The sequence below is a fragment of the Bombus fervidus genome, chromosome 10 (assembly GCF_041682495.2).
Source record: "Bombus fervidus isolate BK054 chromosome 10, iyBomFerv1, whole genome shotgun sequence".
Classification (NCBI taxonomy): Eukaryota; Metazoa; Arthropoda; class Insecta; order Hymenoptera; family Apidae; genus Bombus; species Bombus fervidus.
In genome coordinates, this window is record NC_091526.1 from 10,137,707 (window position 1) to 10,157,065 (window position 19,359).

The window sequence follows — 19,359 nt, forward strand, 5'->3', positions numbered from 1 at the left end:
TAAAATACAGTTCCTAAAAGGGCAAGGGATGAGAAACAAAGGGATCTGCATTACCGATATACAAAAAGGACGAGTTCAAAGTTGATGACATCGACGAGTTAGCCAACTTGACAGTCAAAATTATAAAATTCCAAATAAAATTCAATATTCAGAACAACCTATTCTTGATCTTGGATTGTAGTAGATTATTTAAATGAAATATATTAACAGAAGAATGATATTATTCTCCGATTTTTATACCAATGTACAACTGTCGGTAAAGAAACGCTTTCCTATATTACCACTCTTGGTACAACGAGCAGAAATGAACTAACGTCGGTAATAGCTGAAACTGCAGATTGTTACCGACGAAGGATCAACATTTTGTCGGTAAAAGGTAACCACATCTTTACCGTGCCATCCTATAAAATTAAGGGATGATGCTAAGTTATGGAATAAATTCTACCAAAAAATGTTTCAAATACTATTTACACAAGCACATGAAATGAACATTCGACGAAGAGTATAAACTCTGGAATAGAAGAATAAACTCTCTATATATTAAGGTTTCAATGTAAAAGATCATACACACTAATGTTTATTAAACAGAATTAATAACAAAGAAACACACGGTACTCAGCTATATTATTATCTATAATTAGACATACATTACTAATTCCCATCGAAGATCAGAAAGGTCATGTTTACTTTCGCACACTATTTCATTGCAATGTATACATGTACAATATATTATAGAGAATACACACACGTACTGAATAAAGAACATTGTAGACGAAGAAGAATCTACTAAACGTTCAGTTAGTTGTCGATCAACGTCGTAACGGTTTCTAGCAATCGAAAGTTCATTATAATTGAAGTGAATCAAGAAGATTTTCGAAGCTAATCAAAGGAGGAAGTGAAAAATGGCATTATCTATAGCTCTGCCTCTGTCTGGTCTGGAACCTGAACATTTCGCCTCTGTGGGGGCGAAAGATTTATATGAACAGGGTTTGAGAACTTTGAATGGTATTGGTGGACCGATATCGCCGAGTACCGCGAGCGAATCAAGTGGAATCTGCAGTTTAGTACCTTCCAACGAATCGTCCACACCGGATCAAACACCACCTTCTTCCAGACCAGAAACGCCAGAACAAGAAGAGGTATACGAATTGATAATAAGCTAACAGAATATTCGCGCAAATTTACATTTCTTTGAACACGGTTAAAACAGCTAGCAAGCCACTTGTTTCGTCTAATTTGGATATTTTATATAAATATTTTTATATATTGAACGAATTCTATGTCTTTTTGTGCCTTGAAATTTCTCATAGATGTATGATAATTTCAAGTATAGTCATAAATAAACAGTGAGGTCATATAGGACATTTAAATGCGTAGAACGTGTACACAATGCACATAATTCAAAATAAAGAACATGTTATAATACATACTTAGAGGCTGAAACATATTTCTAACTCTATTTATATGGTATCTATTGTAAATATTTCCTTAAATGTGAAGCATATCTCTATTTGTCCAACTGTGTAACATCACAAAGGTTAACTGTGAAAAACGTTAACAATCAGGAAAGCTATAATAACATAAAATTATATTAAAAAAAAAGAATAATATAAAAAATAATATAAAAATAATAAAGAAAGATGAAGATTGAAAATTTCGATTTCGTTTTCAGGCTCCGATTCGAATCTTTTATAGAGAACGAGATATATTAAATTTGGGTGCGAATCTCAGAGAACCATTCTGGCAAATGAGAGTCCCAATGACACCTCGTTACGATTACAAAAATTTCATGGAGAATAGATCGGTGTACTATCGTTTTGGAGATCACGGATTAACGAGAGATTATCCAACAGTGAGTTTATCAATTTTATCAAGTGAAAATGACTACTGCTGCAATAAGGTCGGCAGTTCTACTTTCCAGTAATTTGCATCAACCGACCAGAATTAAATGAAAGTAAACCAAAATCGAATAATTTTTTGACATGTACCATAAATAAATTTATAGTCAACTAATATTCGCTATAATAAATTTTTGCGTTTTTTTTTTTTTTTTTTACTGCCTTCCTTATTGCTACGAATCCTATAACTTTTTAATTTGCATGGGAACACGAAAATACTTCAAAACAAATCAAAAATTCAAATCAAAATTTTTTTTTTTTTTTGTATAATGTCAAGTTTAATACTAACAACAATTTAACGGACGTCTCGTATCGAAACATACACCAAACTTAATCACGTTACACGATACACAATTATTTTTCTAACTATCCACGAACTAACTTGATTTCTTGTTATTTCTTCGAGTTTCAGTTACTATTACGAATATAAATAACGTATTTCGATATGCAGAATTATCCTAACTAATTTGGAGTCTCCTTCAAGTCCTTTGCTCTAATTAAACGTAATAATTCGTCTATCATTCTTCCAGTCTATTCGTCTCCGAGAGTATTTCCATTCCAATCACATTCTACCCACGTGGAATATTTCCTCCTTCCTCCTCGGTTCTATTGCTTTCCGCCGATGCTTCTAAGTTTCGTCTAAGGATTTCTAGCTTCTCTGGTTTCGTTGCTTGAAACTGATAAATCACTGGTAAACAGACGATTAAACAGACTGTCCAAAACCTAAAGGGACGAGATTTGCGCCAGTAATGATTGTCAGGAAATGCCGCGATTGTCGCGCCGACAAAGGAGACTTTACTCAGTGATTGTGGAAAACGGTGCAACAACGATAATACTCTGATTTCTTTGACGGCCTAAAAATCGTGAAACAATCGACGAAAATTAGAAAATTTGTTAATGTAAGAATTTAAATCCGGTTTGTTCGTTAAACGTACTTTGGAAAATTTGTCTCTGAGATCCGATATTCCAACATCTTTGATTCTGTTGTGAACTCGACGATAACGTGTCGCTAAATAGTTCTGCATTATCAATTTTTCCCGCTGTGCGATATGCTTCAATGATAGGAATCGAACGATCGAAGGAGATAGAGGCAAAGGAAGGAAATAAATTTTCATAAACTCGACAGATTCGATCAGTCGTCTTCCTTTGCGTTAGGACTCGGCCATTTTGTGCGTGTCGAAAAAATCCTGATGAAAACAAACTAGAGACAAGTCGCTCGCTAATGATCACACATTACATCGCAGAAGGCGTGGAAACCGTTAAATTTTCCGATTTCAAGCTGCGAATTTTAAACCTTCGAATCTCGAATATTCAAATTTTTAAATATTTAAATATCAAGTTTCCAATTTTGTTCAATATTTTAAATGAAAATTTTCAAATTTCAATCTCTCGACTCTCGTATCACGGATTTTAAACTTCAAATTTCTATTTTCACAGAAAACTTGTCAAGATTGTGGTTTTTGCGAACCATCGCCATACCTGTTTTAGAGTTTCATCGATGTTCAAGATCACCGACGTTCAAGATCACCGACGTTCACGATAAACGACAAGGGGAACGGCGTTACGACAACAAATTGTGATAAATATTAGCTAGACAAGCGGCAGCCGGCTCGGAAATAGTCTAATGAACAAAACTAACAGAAACTAGCGAATAAATGCGCAATAAAGCGCATGTTTCTTAATGAAGAATAAATGGTGATCAGGTGTTCGTCGTTAAGTGCACCAAAATTCTATTTCGTAGAACAATTATTAAAAAATTAGGAAACTAAGTTTCGAAAAGCGATACGAATTTCTGTATTGAATATTCGTTTTTTTTTCCTTTTTTTTTTTTTTCATGCGCCTGTATCGTGTTGACTGCATGATTGATTGTCAGATACAAGCGATAGAGGTTTATTGAAAAATTTTGCGAGTTTTGTTCTTTGATGACACACTGGCTTTAGTTAATCGTACCAGACAATAGTGCCAATTTTCATTTCACGACTTATATTAATTAGCCGTGTATCTAATGATTACATTTGTGTCTATTACTCGATAGTCGGTAACGGGCCGCGTAATATATTTCTAATATTTTTTATAATATATTTAACTACATTAAAGAAAGAATACGGGCCCTCTCGCTATGCAATTCATGCATACGCAGTAAATGGCTCGTCTGAAAGATTGTTTACTGTTAGATATTTGAAGAACGCCTTTGTCGAGCGGTTCTAAGAATAACCAACAATTGCAATTCTTTTTACAAAACGTACGGGAAAATGTGACACCTATACGTTGCAAAGAAAAGTTTATATTACTAAGAATATCGTAGAAGAATATTTGAAAACGCTTGAATTTGCTTAATCACGTTTGAGAGTTTGCCTTATTTTATGAAACCTTTATCGCCGCTAAAGCACGAAAAATGCCAATTTTCTTAATCAATGGTCGCACATTAATCAACGCTAAGTTGATAATACTAGCTGTGACTTTTTCACAGGTAGAAATATTAATAAGCATTCTATTAAGTATACCTCTTTGTGCGCAACGACATAGCGACCTATTATAATATTACGAACAATCGACCAATGCGCTATAATTATAATTGGCTTATACATTTTCACGATAAATGTAATGTGCGTTCACAGAGTATTGTAATTGTACCAAAGCCATTTCGCTAGAGTCTTTACTGACCATTGTTTATAAGCGGGTAATAAACAATATTTCATAACGACGCTATGTTACGCTCAATTATTTAACTAATACTCATTAACCATACGATTTTCATTCATTATCATATAACTCTTAATGAATCTTCTACTCTTCTGTATTTATGTTTCTTTCTCTCTTCTATATTCATGCATTTTTTTATAAATAAATCAAAGGCAACATGCATATCATCGAATTCTTAATTACTTAACATTTCAAAGGAACCAATCCCTACGGAGTTAAGAAGAAAGTGGAAGAAAATCTGAATGCAATATGCAACGACTGCGTAAAGGATATTTAATCTGATTGTTTTATGGAAGATACCAATAGGTTGGTTACAAAGAATGACCATTATTAATCTTAATCACGGTTCAATCATGAACAAACTTAGCTTGAAATCTCCTAATTCTCAGAGAATTACTGCTGACCCGCTTTTTTTCATTCAACTTGATTAATGGCACTATCTGTTGTCCGCAATTCCTAGAGTCGATTATGAAGTTTTATGCATCCACGGAATCATTTAGATTTTCACGATCTTTCCTCCAATATCTAGAATCGTTCGCGTAACGTTGACAATTCGTTTGACACGATATTACGCTCCTTCATAGATTCCACTAGACTTTTTACAGAATTTCCATTTACAAACTTTTGTAAAACCCTAATGCGGCTTTAACGAAACTACTGAAAACTTGTACAACTTTTTACGAGTGTATTACGCGCATTATACAAAACATTTTGAAAATTCATTAACATCGCAATAAAGCAACGTTGGTAAAGTTCAAAACAAAATCTGTAAATGGATTCATCGTTGAATCTCTCGCTTCGTATAATGTTTATTTTATAAATTTAAAAAATGTGAAACTTTGATTAAACTCTTATCGGTCTAGCAAAATTATATATTATGTAATTTTAGTGGAAGATCATAAGTAGACATTTTAAACATCGATTCATTAATAATAATAAAATTTCGATGTTGTAACAAGAGAATACACGGCTGTACAGTGGGGCGCTTCAGTTTCCAGCCAGAGCGAATTTTTAAACTTGCTATTCAATCAGCATATTCAAAACGCGATATCTAAAGGAATTTATCAAGTAATAATAATAAAAGTATAAGTGTATGACGAATAAAAGAAAATAGTATAATGCACGAACGCTGTTACACAAGCTACAAAAAGTTAACAATACTACTTGTTTAAAATTCTCTAAAATACACCGCTTTTCAAGTATAAAGTAAGGAATCTATCCGGTCTGAAGCTTTTCCACGTCGCTGTATTTTCTCTTGTAAAGCGAGCCTATCGCAAATACCATGTTACGATGGATTCAAGCCGCGATCTCCAAGATCTAACGCGCGAGCGCGTCCCTTTCGTGTCCGCCAACTATTTACACGTGCCTGTAGAACGCGAGAAATTCTCTATCGCAACGACAAGAGTGTAACTGCGATGGTGTAACGTAAAGAGACGTGCGTGCGAGCGTGTGAAGGGATGCGCGACGCGAGCGTGCGAGGGCCGTGCAAAGGGATGTGCGCGCACGCATGTACGCGTGTAAGCGCGAGTGCGTGCGTGGGTGCGTGCAACGCGCGCGAGAGATGTGCACGACGACTATTCAGATATTGTTGTTATTGTTGAGGGAACAATCGCCCGTCAATAGGCTGCCCCGGCACAATGTATCTATTCAGGTGCGGTCAGGGGTGCTCAATCGATCGGCCCCCCTTCGCTCGCGATTCACGAAAAACCCTCGCGAAAGTACGGAGCTAAGCCGCTCTTCCAAAGATCCAGCGTCCTCTGTAGGGTTCACAGTTGACTCGAGACTTAGTTTCCTCTGTATGAAACGGATTCGTAACGTTGCGAACTGGATCAAGCGAATACCAAAGTTGGCCGACGATTGCGCTCTTCGTTTTAGATGAATTGCACTCTTAAAAGAATGACTAAGCGTAGGATGATTTCATCGGATATCGGTGGATATTCTTCGATCGATTCTCTTCTCCATGGAACGTAGCTAATGATCCAGTAAACGTTGGAACGAGCGCAGAATATTAAGCAGCGATGCCCGCGTAATTATCAGTTTCACATTTAAATAGCCAGGCCGGTTTGGCATTAATGCCATTGATTAGATCGATTGTAGCGAGCCGCTAGAAACACGGCTGATTGCGGGCATAAATCGGCTATCGCTTACAATTATTATTACCCAGCCTGTGCTGGTATTTAAACCGATAAACGGCTCGCGGAATCGCGATGGCGTCGCGTCATTGTTAGATTAACGCGTCGGCGTTAGAGAAGAGCATTGAAAAGCCCCGGATGGACGATGGCGGGAACGGGACCAGGCTTCGGCTTCGCCGGTTTCGGCAAGGTTAAATCCGCGCGGAGGGAAAAAGAGGGCGCAATGTGAGAGCCACTGCTTCGCGAGTGTACCAACCTTCCCTGCCCATAGCGATGATTACGTATGCGGGAATCATTGTCGAGTAACGCGCGATGCACATGCAAAGGCCAAAAATCGTCGAAATCAGTCGAGTTCAACATCAGCATTGTACCTGGCCTTTGTCTCTGCCTCATTGTTGTCGGTACTCGGTGTACAACGTACACGTACGTACAGAGCGAGCCGGAGAGAGAGCACGCTGGGATAGTTCGTTCGTTGGTCCAACGTGAACCACATACACCTACAGGACCTTCGCTATTTGCTATTTATGCTAGCGAGATCCCGAAAATCGGAGCATTGTTGCCGGTCCGCTCTCCGGCATTGACTAGAAAATCGATTCGAACGTGGACGCGGACGCGCTCTGTGAAACTCGCTTTCACCCTTTCCAAAATATCTGTCCACTTCGCGTCAATATTACAATTTGGATAAATATGCGACTCGACTCGCCAACCGTGCTCGTTGCAGATTCTAACCGCGACGATTACCCCGCGGACGCGCCGCTTTTTAGATCCATGCACGCTAATCGACCGAATCGTCCCGGATCCGCGCCACCGCTGTCGCGTAAAACCGAAACAAAATCGCCTCGTATCGCCATCGCCTTCCGTCGCGTTTAAACGTCGACCGTATACACTGTATATGGGTAACCAGGCCATCGGAACACGTTAGTCGGATTTATGATACACGACGACAACTTCGCGCCGATTACGAAATAAACACGAGGCTCGGTTCTTGAGACTCGAATTTGCAAGTCTAAAGCTATGAATGTTCTGACAAATGAAGCGTCCAAAGAATCTCGTTCCGTCTAATCTAATTATTTTGTCTCGTCTTTTATTTAAGATATTGATTAAAAAAAAAAAAAACAGTAATTAAAGACTGAGAAATATTGGACCTGCAGAGACACCCGAGTCAAGTACTTCGCTTTAAGTTTGCTCAATGTCGAGAGCTTGGAGCGATCGAAATATGATCGATCCTTTGATCTGATTGCACCGAATGTGCAAATACTTTCAGGAAAATCTACATAAATGTGTATGTACATATTGTTCCAACGTATTCATCAAAACGTTAATTCGTGAGAAGATGCATCTTCTGTAAGCATAGCCTAAAATCCACTTCCCAAGAACATTAATCGAATCGTCCAAGAATTGATCGTATCCCACGCGTCTTCTCACTTAAGGGTAGGTCGAGTCGTCTCAACGAGACCGACGTTGAAACAGAACTTGAACGAGGCCGTGAATCCCCTCGTGTAAAAATGATGAAAATTCTTACGAAGTCGTCGCGCTATCTCGCAAAGGGTTTATCTAAGCCAATCTCCGCGTAACAAGGCCGTAAACCTTGCGCTGCTGGCCAAAGTAATAACTCAACTGCCAAGCGAAATAGATAAAAATTATATTCACCGTACCGACACTACCATATCGTTCCTCGTTTTTACACAAAGATGGAAAAAAGGAGACCGGATAATGCAGAAGCAATCCTTTCTAGCTTTCTAGTTTTGACGAGCCAACCGAATGTGATTGGATTAATATCTTTGTCAGTCCTTTTTACGTATAGTATAAGCATTGACTTGCATCCATAAAGTAGTACTGGAATTTTTGCGTTTCATTCATTTGCATCAAAGCTAACACGAAATTAAAATATTCTATCTAGCGCATTTTTTTCATTTTTCAAGATACGTCGAATAAGCGAAATGGTATTACTTTGGCTGTTGCAAAATAACAAGCAAACCTTCTAAATTAAATGGTGGAAAACTAGTAAAGAATTCGATCTTTTTCTTTTCTTTTTTTTTTCTCTTTTTTTTTTGAATCGTTTGCAGACGATAGATAGGACATTTGTTACATTTGTAACTTGAGATCTAGTAGCAATGATGCTCTATCAACGTTTTAGACTACAGAACTGCTCAAGATTTAACCATTTTCAATCATTCCCCTTTCCAAAGTTCTTCCCGCGTTAACATATAACACTCGTCGAGTGTTAAGACGCTGTAACCAAGGACCAGAGAAACGATATAGTAAGTATCATTTGCAACCGGAAGCGCGAAACGGGAACGGATGCCCTCATGATTTTTCGCGTGTACAAAGGTACAGAGGGGCTCGATAGGATAAGATTTCCGTGGTGATATCGGAACGAACGAATGGAGAAGGGGAAGATAGAGGATGAAGAGGTGAGGAAGAGCAGGAACAGCAGAAGCAGTGGGGGTGCAGAAGGAGGCAAAGAGGGGATAGGAGGAGAAGAGGGCATAGAGCAGCTGAATAGGAAGCGACACAATGGACCTGGGTGGCTGTGGAGGCGTGTTATCAAATGGGTTCCTCATTCACATACTGCGGCCTGAGCTACCTGTGTCTGTCTGTACCGGTGTCTGTCTGTTATACTTATTCATACCGCCCATTGTGTCCTCCACTGTTGAGTCGAGTTCAGTTCAGTTGAGAACGCGATGGAACGTGCCACAATGCACGAATATGGGCTGCGCTGCTCTGCTCCCCCCCAACCCCTCTATCAAAGCTAACTCTTTCTCTTTCTCACCCTCCCCCTTTGCCATTTGCCACCCACCATCCGAGCCCGGGTTAGATTCGTTCGGGCGACTGAAAAGAAATTGTGTTGGGAAATTGTATCCGCGAGAAACCCGGCCGATAATGTGGAATTCTTGCCTTCAACAGCCGCCACAGACTTTGTCGCAGCGATAGCCCGACAGATTCGAGAGAATCGACCGTATCGTTAATTTCGATTTTCCAAAGCTTAACTTATGGAGACGCTTTGTTCATTTCCCATAAGGATATTTTCTATCTTTTAACTCGGCGTTCAACGCGCAGAGCAAGCGTTACAAAATATCGTTGGAAATAACGACAGAGGAGTCTAATTTTGCGTCTTGACTTCGTTGACTTAAAGCCTCAAATCCCCGAGAAGTTCAATTTTCGTGAAAGAAATCAAGCAATACGTAGAACGCTTCGTAGAAACTTCTTGCTCGAGACAAGAACGGGAAGCAAAGGGCTAACTGCGTGAAAGTAAAACCAGTACCGCTATGCAAAATTATATTTCGCCCGTGTCCTTAATTAAAAAGTGTTCAAAGTTCGCGAAAGCGCTTAACAGACGATTTTTCGCTGGGAGAGTCGGAGGAATCTTTGAGTAAATGATGGACCATCGATCGGCAGGCTCGACTTCGCGTTCCATCGATTTCTCATCGAACAAAGAACGGAGAAGAAAGAGAAGTCGGAGAAAGTGTCGGAGGGCACGTCAAAGTCAGACGTCAATTGTTCGCGAAGGAAAGCACCAATGCCCGATTAAGTCCGCAAGATCACCCACCCTTCCCGTCACTTTCGGATCCTGCGCCCTTCCCTCCATCCTTTCCTCCCCCGATCGTCACGCTCTTTTCATTCAATCTTCGACGTAACGAAGGTAATTACGGGACGCGTTTGGGCAATCGTCGACGAAATGACAATCTGATATCACGCACGAACATAAGCTGACAAAAGTTCACGACACTGTGCACACCTTTTACAAATATATTACGTGTATATCTGCTTATAAAACGTCGTAGATGTATCGGACTTATGTTCGAATAATTGCTTTACATTACGTTCAGAGACACAACACGATGGACTCGTCAAACTTTTCCCGTGTGGTCTTCGATTAATTAGAATTCCAAGAGAAACTGACCTATTTTCGCTGACTATTATGGTCTTTATCCTATCGTATAATGCAAATGAAGTAACAGATTTACAACTAAAAGATAAAAGCGAAAGAATTCAACGTGTACAAAACATCAGCAGGTGTCTCGATACTTACTACAGTGTAGCGCTCGTTATTCGAACAGACAAAAGTAACGTTCAATTCGCTGAAAGCGTAAGAAAAAATTTGCAGAATCGCGCGTAAAAGTCTGCGTGACGCGAGTAACGAAGGAATACTGAAAGAACGTTAGAAAAATGAAAGAGGGGGAAGACGGGAACGAAGTAAAAGAGCAATGCTGCGGGCCCTCTTCTTCGCAGCAAGAAACGTAGGAAGAGAAAAGAGCGAACGTATTACGTATAAGCAGGCATAGGCTCTGGATGAGCCACACGCGGACGCAACGGCATACAAAACTCGCTCAATACGTCATTCAACCGAAGAATACGGTTCGTTCTCGCCATTTTGCTCCCAGAATGAGAGTTTCAAAGGGAATTAAGGATTCAAAGGCATCTTTTGCGCGGCGCGCACAAAACGGCCAGCCACGGTCTTCTTTCTCTCTCGTCTCTTTCTCCGTCTATCGTGCTGCTCCTCGCGATTCTCTTACTCCGCTCGCCTATCTTTATCTCGTTCCTCGCTAGGCTGTCTCTGTATTTACACACGTTTCTCTCCTTCTCGCTCTCTTTCTCTCTCGCGGGAGAAGCATGGAACGCGCTCTCAAGACGAGGCGATTCGAGGCGGCCGTTGGTTGCGTGTACGCGCCCACACAGCAAAAGAACTGAAATCCGTACAAATCGTTGTACAATGCTCGGAAGAGCGTTGGTTAACGCGCGCGGCGCGCCGTCCGTTTCTCTATTTCGCCTAACATCAGCGAGTGGCCGACAAGCCAGACGCCGATGAAGAAATCCGCGTGAATGGCTCAGACGAACAAGAGGCTGACCATGTTTCGACGAATATTCAAACCATTCGCCGTTGAAACGGCCGAAATCGCGGAACTAAGACGCGGCCAGGAAAGAAGAATATCGCGTTGCTCGCCAAGAGATCGGGCAACTCGGCCGAGCGTAACGCGCGCGAATTCTGAGTGAAAAGGGAACCTTGAGGCGGATTCGTTTCACGATCCTCCTTCCCTCGAATCGCCGGTAAAGTATTCGAATCAGACTTTCTCGAATAATCCTACAAATATTTTAGAAGCATATTCTAACGTTAGAACGCAATTGTCGAATTTAGAATTCGTAGAAATCGCAGAACAGAAGGAAAGAATCAAATAAGGGGCGAGATATAAGTCCAGAGCCTTTATATTTGTCACGAGGCTCGAGATTCTTCCGCGTCAACGCGAAAAAAGTCTCCCTTTAGGATAGAGAATCCACTATACTCGGGTCAATCATCTCGTCCTACTGAACTCGGTCCAGCAGTCTGGTCCACGCGCGCACACCCTCGTGAAAGATCCCTTTCTTTACGATCTTCGTTACGTTCCTTTTTTTTCCGCCTTGCCGCGGAACAAATTCGTGCCACGATTTCTGTTTACAATAGAGAAGCAAGAGGATGGAAGGGGAAATCAGCGACTCGTCCCCCGATTGGTTGATTAACATAAAAATGCCCTTGCTCGTAAAGGCTACCGTATACATATATTACGAACTTTATATATATACATATCGCGAGGGAGGGATTATAGTTTCTGATTGTTATTCATATTCGGCCGGCAGCCACGCGGTCGAGCATCGATACGCGCTTCTGTGTTGGGTCAATATAACGTCAGCGAGAGGAGGGTTGCACGCGTGTGGGGTGGTGGTTTGGGCTGGGGTACTTCCTTCTCAATGACACTCTTTTTTTTTTCTCTCTTCAACGTTAATGCAACGAACCGTGGCGCGCGGGTTTAAACGATTACTCACCCGCGGCTCTGTCTGGAATGAAAAGGGCGAAAGTGCCACTTACCGCGCCACGGGCCTCCGAGACTCCAGCACCTGGAACAGAAATCACGTCCTAATGAGACCAGCGGAGTTAAGCAGCAAAGTTGTAGAAATTGCCGGGAATTTCGAGCGAGCCGAGTGGAGGCCTGCTTCGGCCTTTTAAAGCGCGTTTCGCGCCAAATCAGTAGCGCTAAGTTTCGCGATCAAAGTTCGTTTCAACGCGTCAGATAAAATCGGGCCTTGATTAAAGGATTTTTCATGTTTCATAGTCATTCGATCGTTTTTAATTACGAAACAAACGCGAACATCGCGACAGTTTGCCGCGCAGAACGTAGCATCTGAGACATTACGAGAACTAAGAAGACTATTTACATTTTAACTTTTAATTTGAAAAGCAGCAATTGTAACATCGTCGCTTTTCTGTACTTTTTAATTCGTGGCTCACGTAAGACTCACGAAGGGAATCATATGATTCATAAATACGTCTTGGTTGATTTTCTACTTGAGCTGTTACTTTACGGCTATAAAGGTATACTTTAATATACCTACATAATTATAAAGAAATCGTTAAATACTTTCACGAAGTACTGTACTTTTACTACGTTAAAATTTACGTATGTACATCAGGTTTTGAGATTAACTCGCTTTGAACTATAGTACAACTCGAGGAACGAATTAAGAGAAGATAGTAAGCAAAACGTGGAAGCTTCCTGAGCTTCCGTCCTCCGACTGAACGAAGGCAAAGCTTAATCGCGGGTCTGGGTTGGTACGCAATCGCGTCCGGATCCACTTTCCAATAACTGGGAAGTATCGGTGAATGCGGCAGTAAGAGTTCAAGGCTCGGCCTGGCGCGTTCTATCAGCGGGGACGTTGCGAGGCACAAAGGACGAGCGTTTAGCAGCGGCATGCGATTTCGATCCGCGGAAGAGGAACGAGAAATCAGAAGAATAAAGGGGCGAGTACCCCGCAAAGTCACTCGACCTCCATCAGCCATCCTTTGCCCCCTCGCGGCGACGACGATCTATAGCCTCTACCTACATTATATTTCTTTCGTATTTGCCTCTTCTTTCCCTCTTTCTCTCTCGCTCTTCTCTGTCCGTGGCCAAACACACAAACGGCCGCACCTACACGTACACACAAGCTGAGCATTGCCGCGGTCTTATCGGCAGTTATCGGGCCGTGATGTCACACAATGGGGCAGACAATGCTTGGTACAATACACCCCCTGCTTCTAAACCATTCAACCCTCGCCAGCCACCTCCTAGCTCATCCTTCTTCTCCAGTACCAACTCCCTTCCGCGAATCCACCACCCCTATCCTCTCTCGGAATCAGCTCAATCCCAGCAACTTAATAAATGTAATAGCTGACTGCGTCACTTCGCGATCGCAATGAGATGTCCATGCGATGGAAATATATTCCAACATATTACGATGACCTGGCACCATGATCATAGTATTTGAGCGCATATGCGTTGGGAGTTTGTCTTCGATGAAATATCGCGGACACTTGGTTGGCCCGCTTCTACGATAAAGAAAGGAAACAGATTCCGATCTACGGGAACGACGTTTCGTTGAGAAATCTATCAAGCGAGAAATATATGATTCTTAATCGTATAGCACGAGGTAAGATGGAAAATTGAGGTCAAATTTTGAAGAGACTCAAGCATTCGGAAATCACAGCGATCGATTCCAAATTTGATACTAAAATGTAAAAATGAGATCGGTAATCCGATGGAACACCGTGAACTTGTTTATTATTCGTAAACACGATATCGCCGATAACATCGTTGAGGAGGATAAAACATCTTGGAAAACAAGCGAAAAAGGTAGTAGTACAGGGGGAAAGAAGGGATCGAGGACGAAGGGTGAATCTGTGCACGCATCATCGGATCGACACCACGCCCCCGTACGCGCTTCCAGTCGATCCACCCCTACGATCGCGCAATATGCTACCCCGTGTGTGATCACCCTAAAGCACGTACACGAGTCGATACACGAGTCATCGAAAAATGTGGTTAGCTATCTATTATTTCGACAAATTTTTGCTTTACATATATTACGCTTATTGACCGCAAGACAGAAGGGGGCATAAACATTATCGCCGGTGAATTGGAAATGTTCGCGCGGTCAAAAAGATCGCGTTTCATTGCTCGTAAACTATCAACCGAATTGTTTTTTGTGTAAGCCGAACCAAAAAACACGCGCATGTGGAATAAAAGAGCTACATGATTTATCGACAACAATTACAGACTTTGAATGCCGATCCGTTTAAAGTTGTCAGGCGGTGAGAGTGTTTTTTTTTTATTTATTTATTTATTTATTTTTTATTCCTTTTCTATCGCTTTAGATATATATATATATATACATATGTATGTATGTATATAGTATGCATATGTATATATGTATATACATAGCCAGGTTTGAAAAATATAAATCGAAACATACCATGACCATGAGGCTGGCTGACTGATTAAATAAAACTGCGAAATAGTATACAGTACACAAATAAATCAAAACAGGCCTGGAGAATAGGAAGGAATCCCTGTCGGTAAATTTTATCGCACGGCAATAAAGCACGTCACGAAACACAATTACATCGACTGCTGACATTTCAAAGCTACATCTTCCAGCACGACTCCGCGCGAGCCACGACTGCGACCGTTGATACGTATCTTCGAAATGGCATCGGAGAAACGTTAATTAAGCGAGCAGATGCGCCGAGGAAATAGTAAATCATACGACCACCCCGTGCGAACACAACGCTCGCCGCGTCGACCGCCTTATCTTCGCCGGGTTATCGAGATAATGATAAATCGCTCGTTCGAATTGGTCCCTTCCAAGGGCGCGCGCTTTAACCATTCTGGTGAAGGGTTGACGGCTGTATAATGCCAGGATCGTAAAGTCATCCGTTTTGGGGGACGTTCTAACGATACTTTCAATGTCTTCATCATTCTCCAATACGCTTCCAATGTGTATGTATAGAAACGAGAAGACAAGTATGATGATACCAGGAGTAAGAGAGCTATTTCTCTAGATTCACTCGTCTTTTGTATAGTAATTTATCGACTATTGATAGAAGGACGTTGATCTTTTAGTCGTCCTTCAACGAATCGTACTTTCTTATGACTAGAAAATTTCTTAAGTTTGAAAGTACGATGGAAGGATCGTCACTATAATCGTATGTGATTTCTATGATTTTTATAGATTTCCCCATGAATATTAAAAGTTGTTTTATTTGTTGAAACGAGGATAACGTTCACGGGCGAAGATTCGAAAATCGCAACTGGACTGAATAGAAGGAACAGCCAGTTATCAGCCACGTGTTGTCTGTATCTATTATACAGAGTTGTCTATTGTACAGAATATAATGGATAAATAATTATGCAAAAAGAAGAGAGATACCATAACGATACTTTATAGTCGAAGTACCTAATCCATTACGACTTATCAACTCTGAATTTCTACCCACTTGCCCACTTTCCAGTTCTACACTTTATAGACAAAACGGCACTCTTCGATTTCAGACTGTCGCATTAGATGGTAACAGAGCCAACAGGCGAACAAACTCTTTGATAACCCTAGCGCGACTGGTCTGAAAATAATAATATCGCGACGCAGTACATTAACGAGTAATTAACTGCTTCGGTCGATTCGGTAGACAATCCGGAAGACGGCAGTAAAACAAGGTTAGCTCGCGGGGTTGAAGCGAGCACGGGGTGGTGGTGGTAAAAGCGGTGGAAGTGGTGGCATCGGAACCGCCCCGGCTTTGCAACCCCGGCGAATGGAGTGACAATGCTGCCACGGGATTCACAGTTCTCTACCACCCCTTTTGTCTTTCCCCTCTTTCCTCTCTATCTCTCGTTCGAGCTGCCGTCCCCTTTCATCCCATTTGCAACTTTCCGGCTTTCCAACCGCCCGCGCCTTTCGACCCTCCACCACCCACGCAGCCCCTTTATCCTGTCTTCATACGCCGCTACAATCTCGCCGCACGCGCACCTTAAGGCAAACGCCTCCTTTCGAAACGATTAACTTCGCCACGTGGAGAAAAAGAGGGAACAGATGCAACACCGATTACACGTTTCCTCCGAATTTTGTGCAAACGCGTACACATGTCGCAACGGACGATTCTAAGACGAATTAAGATCAAAATGCAAGAATCAACGAGGATGTTTCTCAACGAAGATGTTATAACGAACGCGAAAAGATATCGTTGATTGATTTGCGATCCTATCGATTTTCTTACAGGATCTTCGTTACCATGAAAAAGATTAAAGAGGGGATTTTATTCGTTTCTTTTTTGAGCGGATTAAAACGCTTTGTTTGTGATTAGAACAATTATATTGCAACTATTAGTCACACCGTCTTTATTATAGCTCTAGATGTACAACATGGTGATTTTGTAAACTTGAAACAGCTATTGCTATAATTTTAATTATTATGATTATAATTAATATAATTATAATACATATTATAATTTGTAGTACACATTATTAAACCTTGTACGATTACTATAAACCGGCTAAAGTATTTGAAATTTCACGAGTGGCAGTGTATGTAACTAATGAAATGATAGGTATGAGTCATAATAGACGTACAATGAAACATATCTAGAAGATAAAAGCAACTTTAATATCATTAAGTATTTTATTACTTGCGATCGACAGTGTATTCGTCTAACATTTATTGGAAATCCTATTTTTAGAAGACAAAACGTTAACCTCGCAGAGAAACGACGAAGAGTGAAAGGAATATTGTTTACTCGAATGACAGACAGGGAGAGACAGGGAAGCCCGCGTGCCAGTTGAGTATAAAGACACGCAATCGAGTAGGAAAAAGGGTGGAGGGATGCAAGCTGAAACGTATCGAAAGGATCCACCACCCCTATTTCACAGAAACGACGTTCGGCATCCCCCCTTCTCTTGTCATCCTTGTCGTTTGGCCGTTCCACTCTTGAAGCCTCTGCATCTTCGTCTCTCGCTCATCCTCTGTCTATCTCATCCCCTCGCCTAGCCACCCTCGCGCTCTTTTCTCGTATCAGATCGAGTCCCTCTATTTCGCGTCCTCTATTATTTCTTTTATCAATCTGCGCGCTTTCAGGACGCTTTGAGGCCCGCTGAAAGCTGCGTGATAAATCATGAAATGTAAGAACCTACACCAACACAGAGACACCAGGCTACTACGTGCATTTATAGATATTCGTACGTGTAGACACACGAGCACAGAGACTAACGCGCGAAGACGAAGAGAAGGTGTTAGTGTAGCGCGGTGGAAGATGTGTGCAACAAGCTCGTGTAGAAACACGCGCGCGTACACGCGTGTGTGTACTTACGAACGTGTGTAAATACGTACATATATAAGCAACGGTTCAATAGGCGGCATTGCCGGGGCGAACGGCATCCATACAGCTCGCCAGATGAGGTCTTCTAGCTTCCGTGGAGTCCGCGTGAAAGGATGCCCCAATAATATTCCATTCACCAAACCACCCCCAACTTCCACCCTGTAGCTTTCCCTTCCGCGTATATACCCCATCCCCGGACCGGTCTGGCCCGTGCCCACCCGCCATTGATTTTTCATTCGTTGGCTTTTCAATAGTTTGTTATGAGCTTTCCTTCGGCGATGTCTCCTCTACCGGTTTCCACGGGCCAGGCTTACCCTTCTTTGAAACGAGAAAACGCCGGTGGTTGGGGGCGAATTTCCGACTGACCAAGTCCAACCGATGTGCAACCACGTCACTGTCCCGGTGAATTAGATGCGTTTGTTGCGACTAAACTCGCGACTTTTTCACGAGTCGTGTTCGAATCGCCAATGGATGGGCGATGCGTGCGATAACATCTGGAAATGCGGCGATTGTGAGGAATCGCGACAGCCGATTTGAATTTCGATATTTCGTACTACGAATGCGAGTGACAGGTGTTGGAGAGACGACAAGGTTGAGATCGATCGAGTTCGAGGAACACGCGACAAGTTTCGAGCGTCTCGCTGGTGTTAATTGAGCGTATGAAGGGAATCGTTTGGAATAAAGGGGCGTTTAATAGGCGAACGTGTGAGAATTTGATAGGAGAATCGACAGAAATTTTATGTTTCGAGTCAGTTACGCGTGCACTGGTTACTGGACAATTGCGGCTTAATTCGAGGACAGTAAGAGAGACACGCGGAAAACTCGGCTGGTGAAAATTTTCGAAAGCATTTCCCCGCGAAACAGAGCGAAAATAACCTATAACTTTAATCAGGGATGAATAAAGGCAACCCTTTTCGGAGCGGCGCTGCGTCAAGGCGAAGAATGGAGATGAGGATGTAGCCGAGTATCGGCATTGTTTCCAAACAAAGCACGCCTTTCATACCACCGTGTACCCGCCCTGCAACCCCCATCCGCTTGGTCCACCCACAACCCCCCGCCCGTGCACTCCCCACGGCTTTTCAGTCATTTGACACGCAAAGAAGTCAGGCAAGCCGGCATTGTGGCGACCACCACCACTGCGACCTATTGTTACCAGACCACTACCATAACCACCACCCCCGAAATCCACCCTTTCCTTGTTACCCTCTTGCCACCTTTGTCGAATTTGACGGTCGATTCGATGACTTCGACCTAACTGAACGCTGTTCAGACCTTTATCAAGTTTCCCCCTTTTAATCTCCAACGAATGCTCCAAATGAAACTTCCATAATTATTTCCTAAAGTCCATTCGAAACGAACGAACGCGTCGCACGAAAGATCGCGTATTTAGCCACAGACAGATCGTATGGAATCCTAGCGTTCGACGCGAGTATTCATCATCGAAATTGCATTGCCAACTTCCTGAAAGCAG

At 41.9% G+C, this 19,359-nt stretch overlaps 1 protein-coding gene and 2 long non-coding RNA genes across 4 annotated transcripts in view; 1 reads left to right on the plus strand and 2 right to left on the minus strand.

Annotated features, from left to right (window-relative positions):
* The window catches only part of LOC141445837 (uncharacterized), a 120,241-nt gene that overhangs the window by 83,864 nt on the left and 17,018 nt on the right, over positions 1-19,359 (minus strand). Inside the window, exon 2 of the long non-coding RNA XR_012453393.1 lies at positions 12,576-12,604. This is a non-coding gene — a long non-coding RNA (uncharacterized lncRNA). The remainder of the gene's footprint in view (positions 1-12,575; positions 12,605-19,359) is intronic.
* On the plus strand, positions 760-4,602 carry LOC139991337 (uncharacterized). Of its 2 annotated transcripts, XM_072011311.1 has the most exons (3): positions 762-1,139; positions 1,673-1,852; positions 3,336-4,602. In XM_072011311.1, the coding sequence occupies exons 1-3, from the start codon at positions 903-905 to the stop codon at positions 3,384-3,386; spliced, it is 468 nt and encodes a 155-aa protein (XP_071867412.1). In that variant the 5' UTR covers positions 762-902; the 3' UTR covers positions 3,387-4,602. The 2 variants fall into 2 exon arrangements, with proteins under 2 accessions (XP_071867411.1, XP_071867412.1); XM_072011310.1 differs by lacking the exon at positions 3,336-4,602 and having other exon boundaries at positions 760-1,139; positions 1,673-2,029.
* On the minus strand, positions 2,345-3,237 carry LOC139991338 (uncharacterized). Its single transcript, XR_011800800.1, has 2 exons — positions 2,834-3,237; positions 2,345-2,752 (listed from the first exon to the last, which is right to left on the minus strand). It is a non-coding gene; the product is annotated as an uncharacterized lncRNA (long non-coding RNA).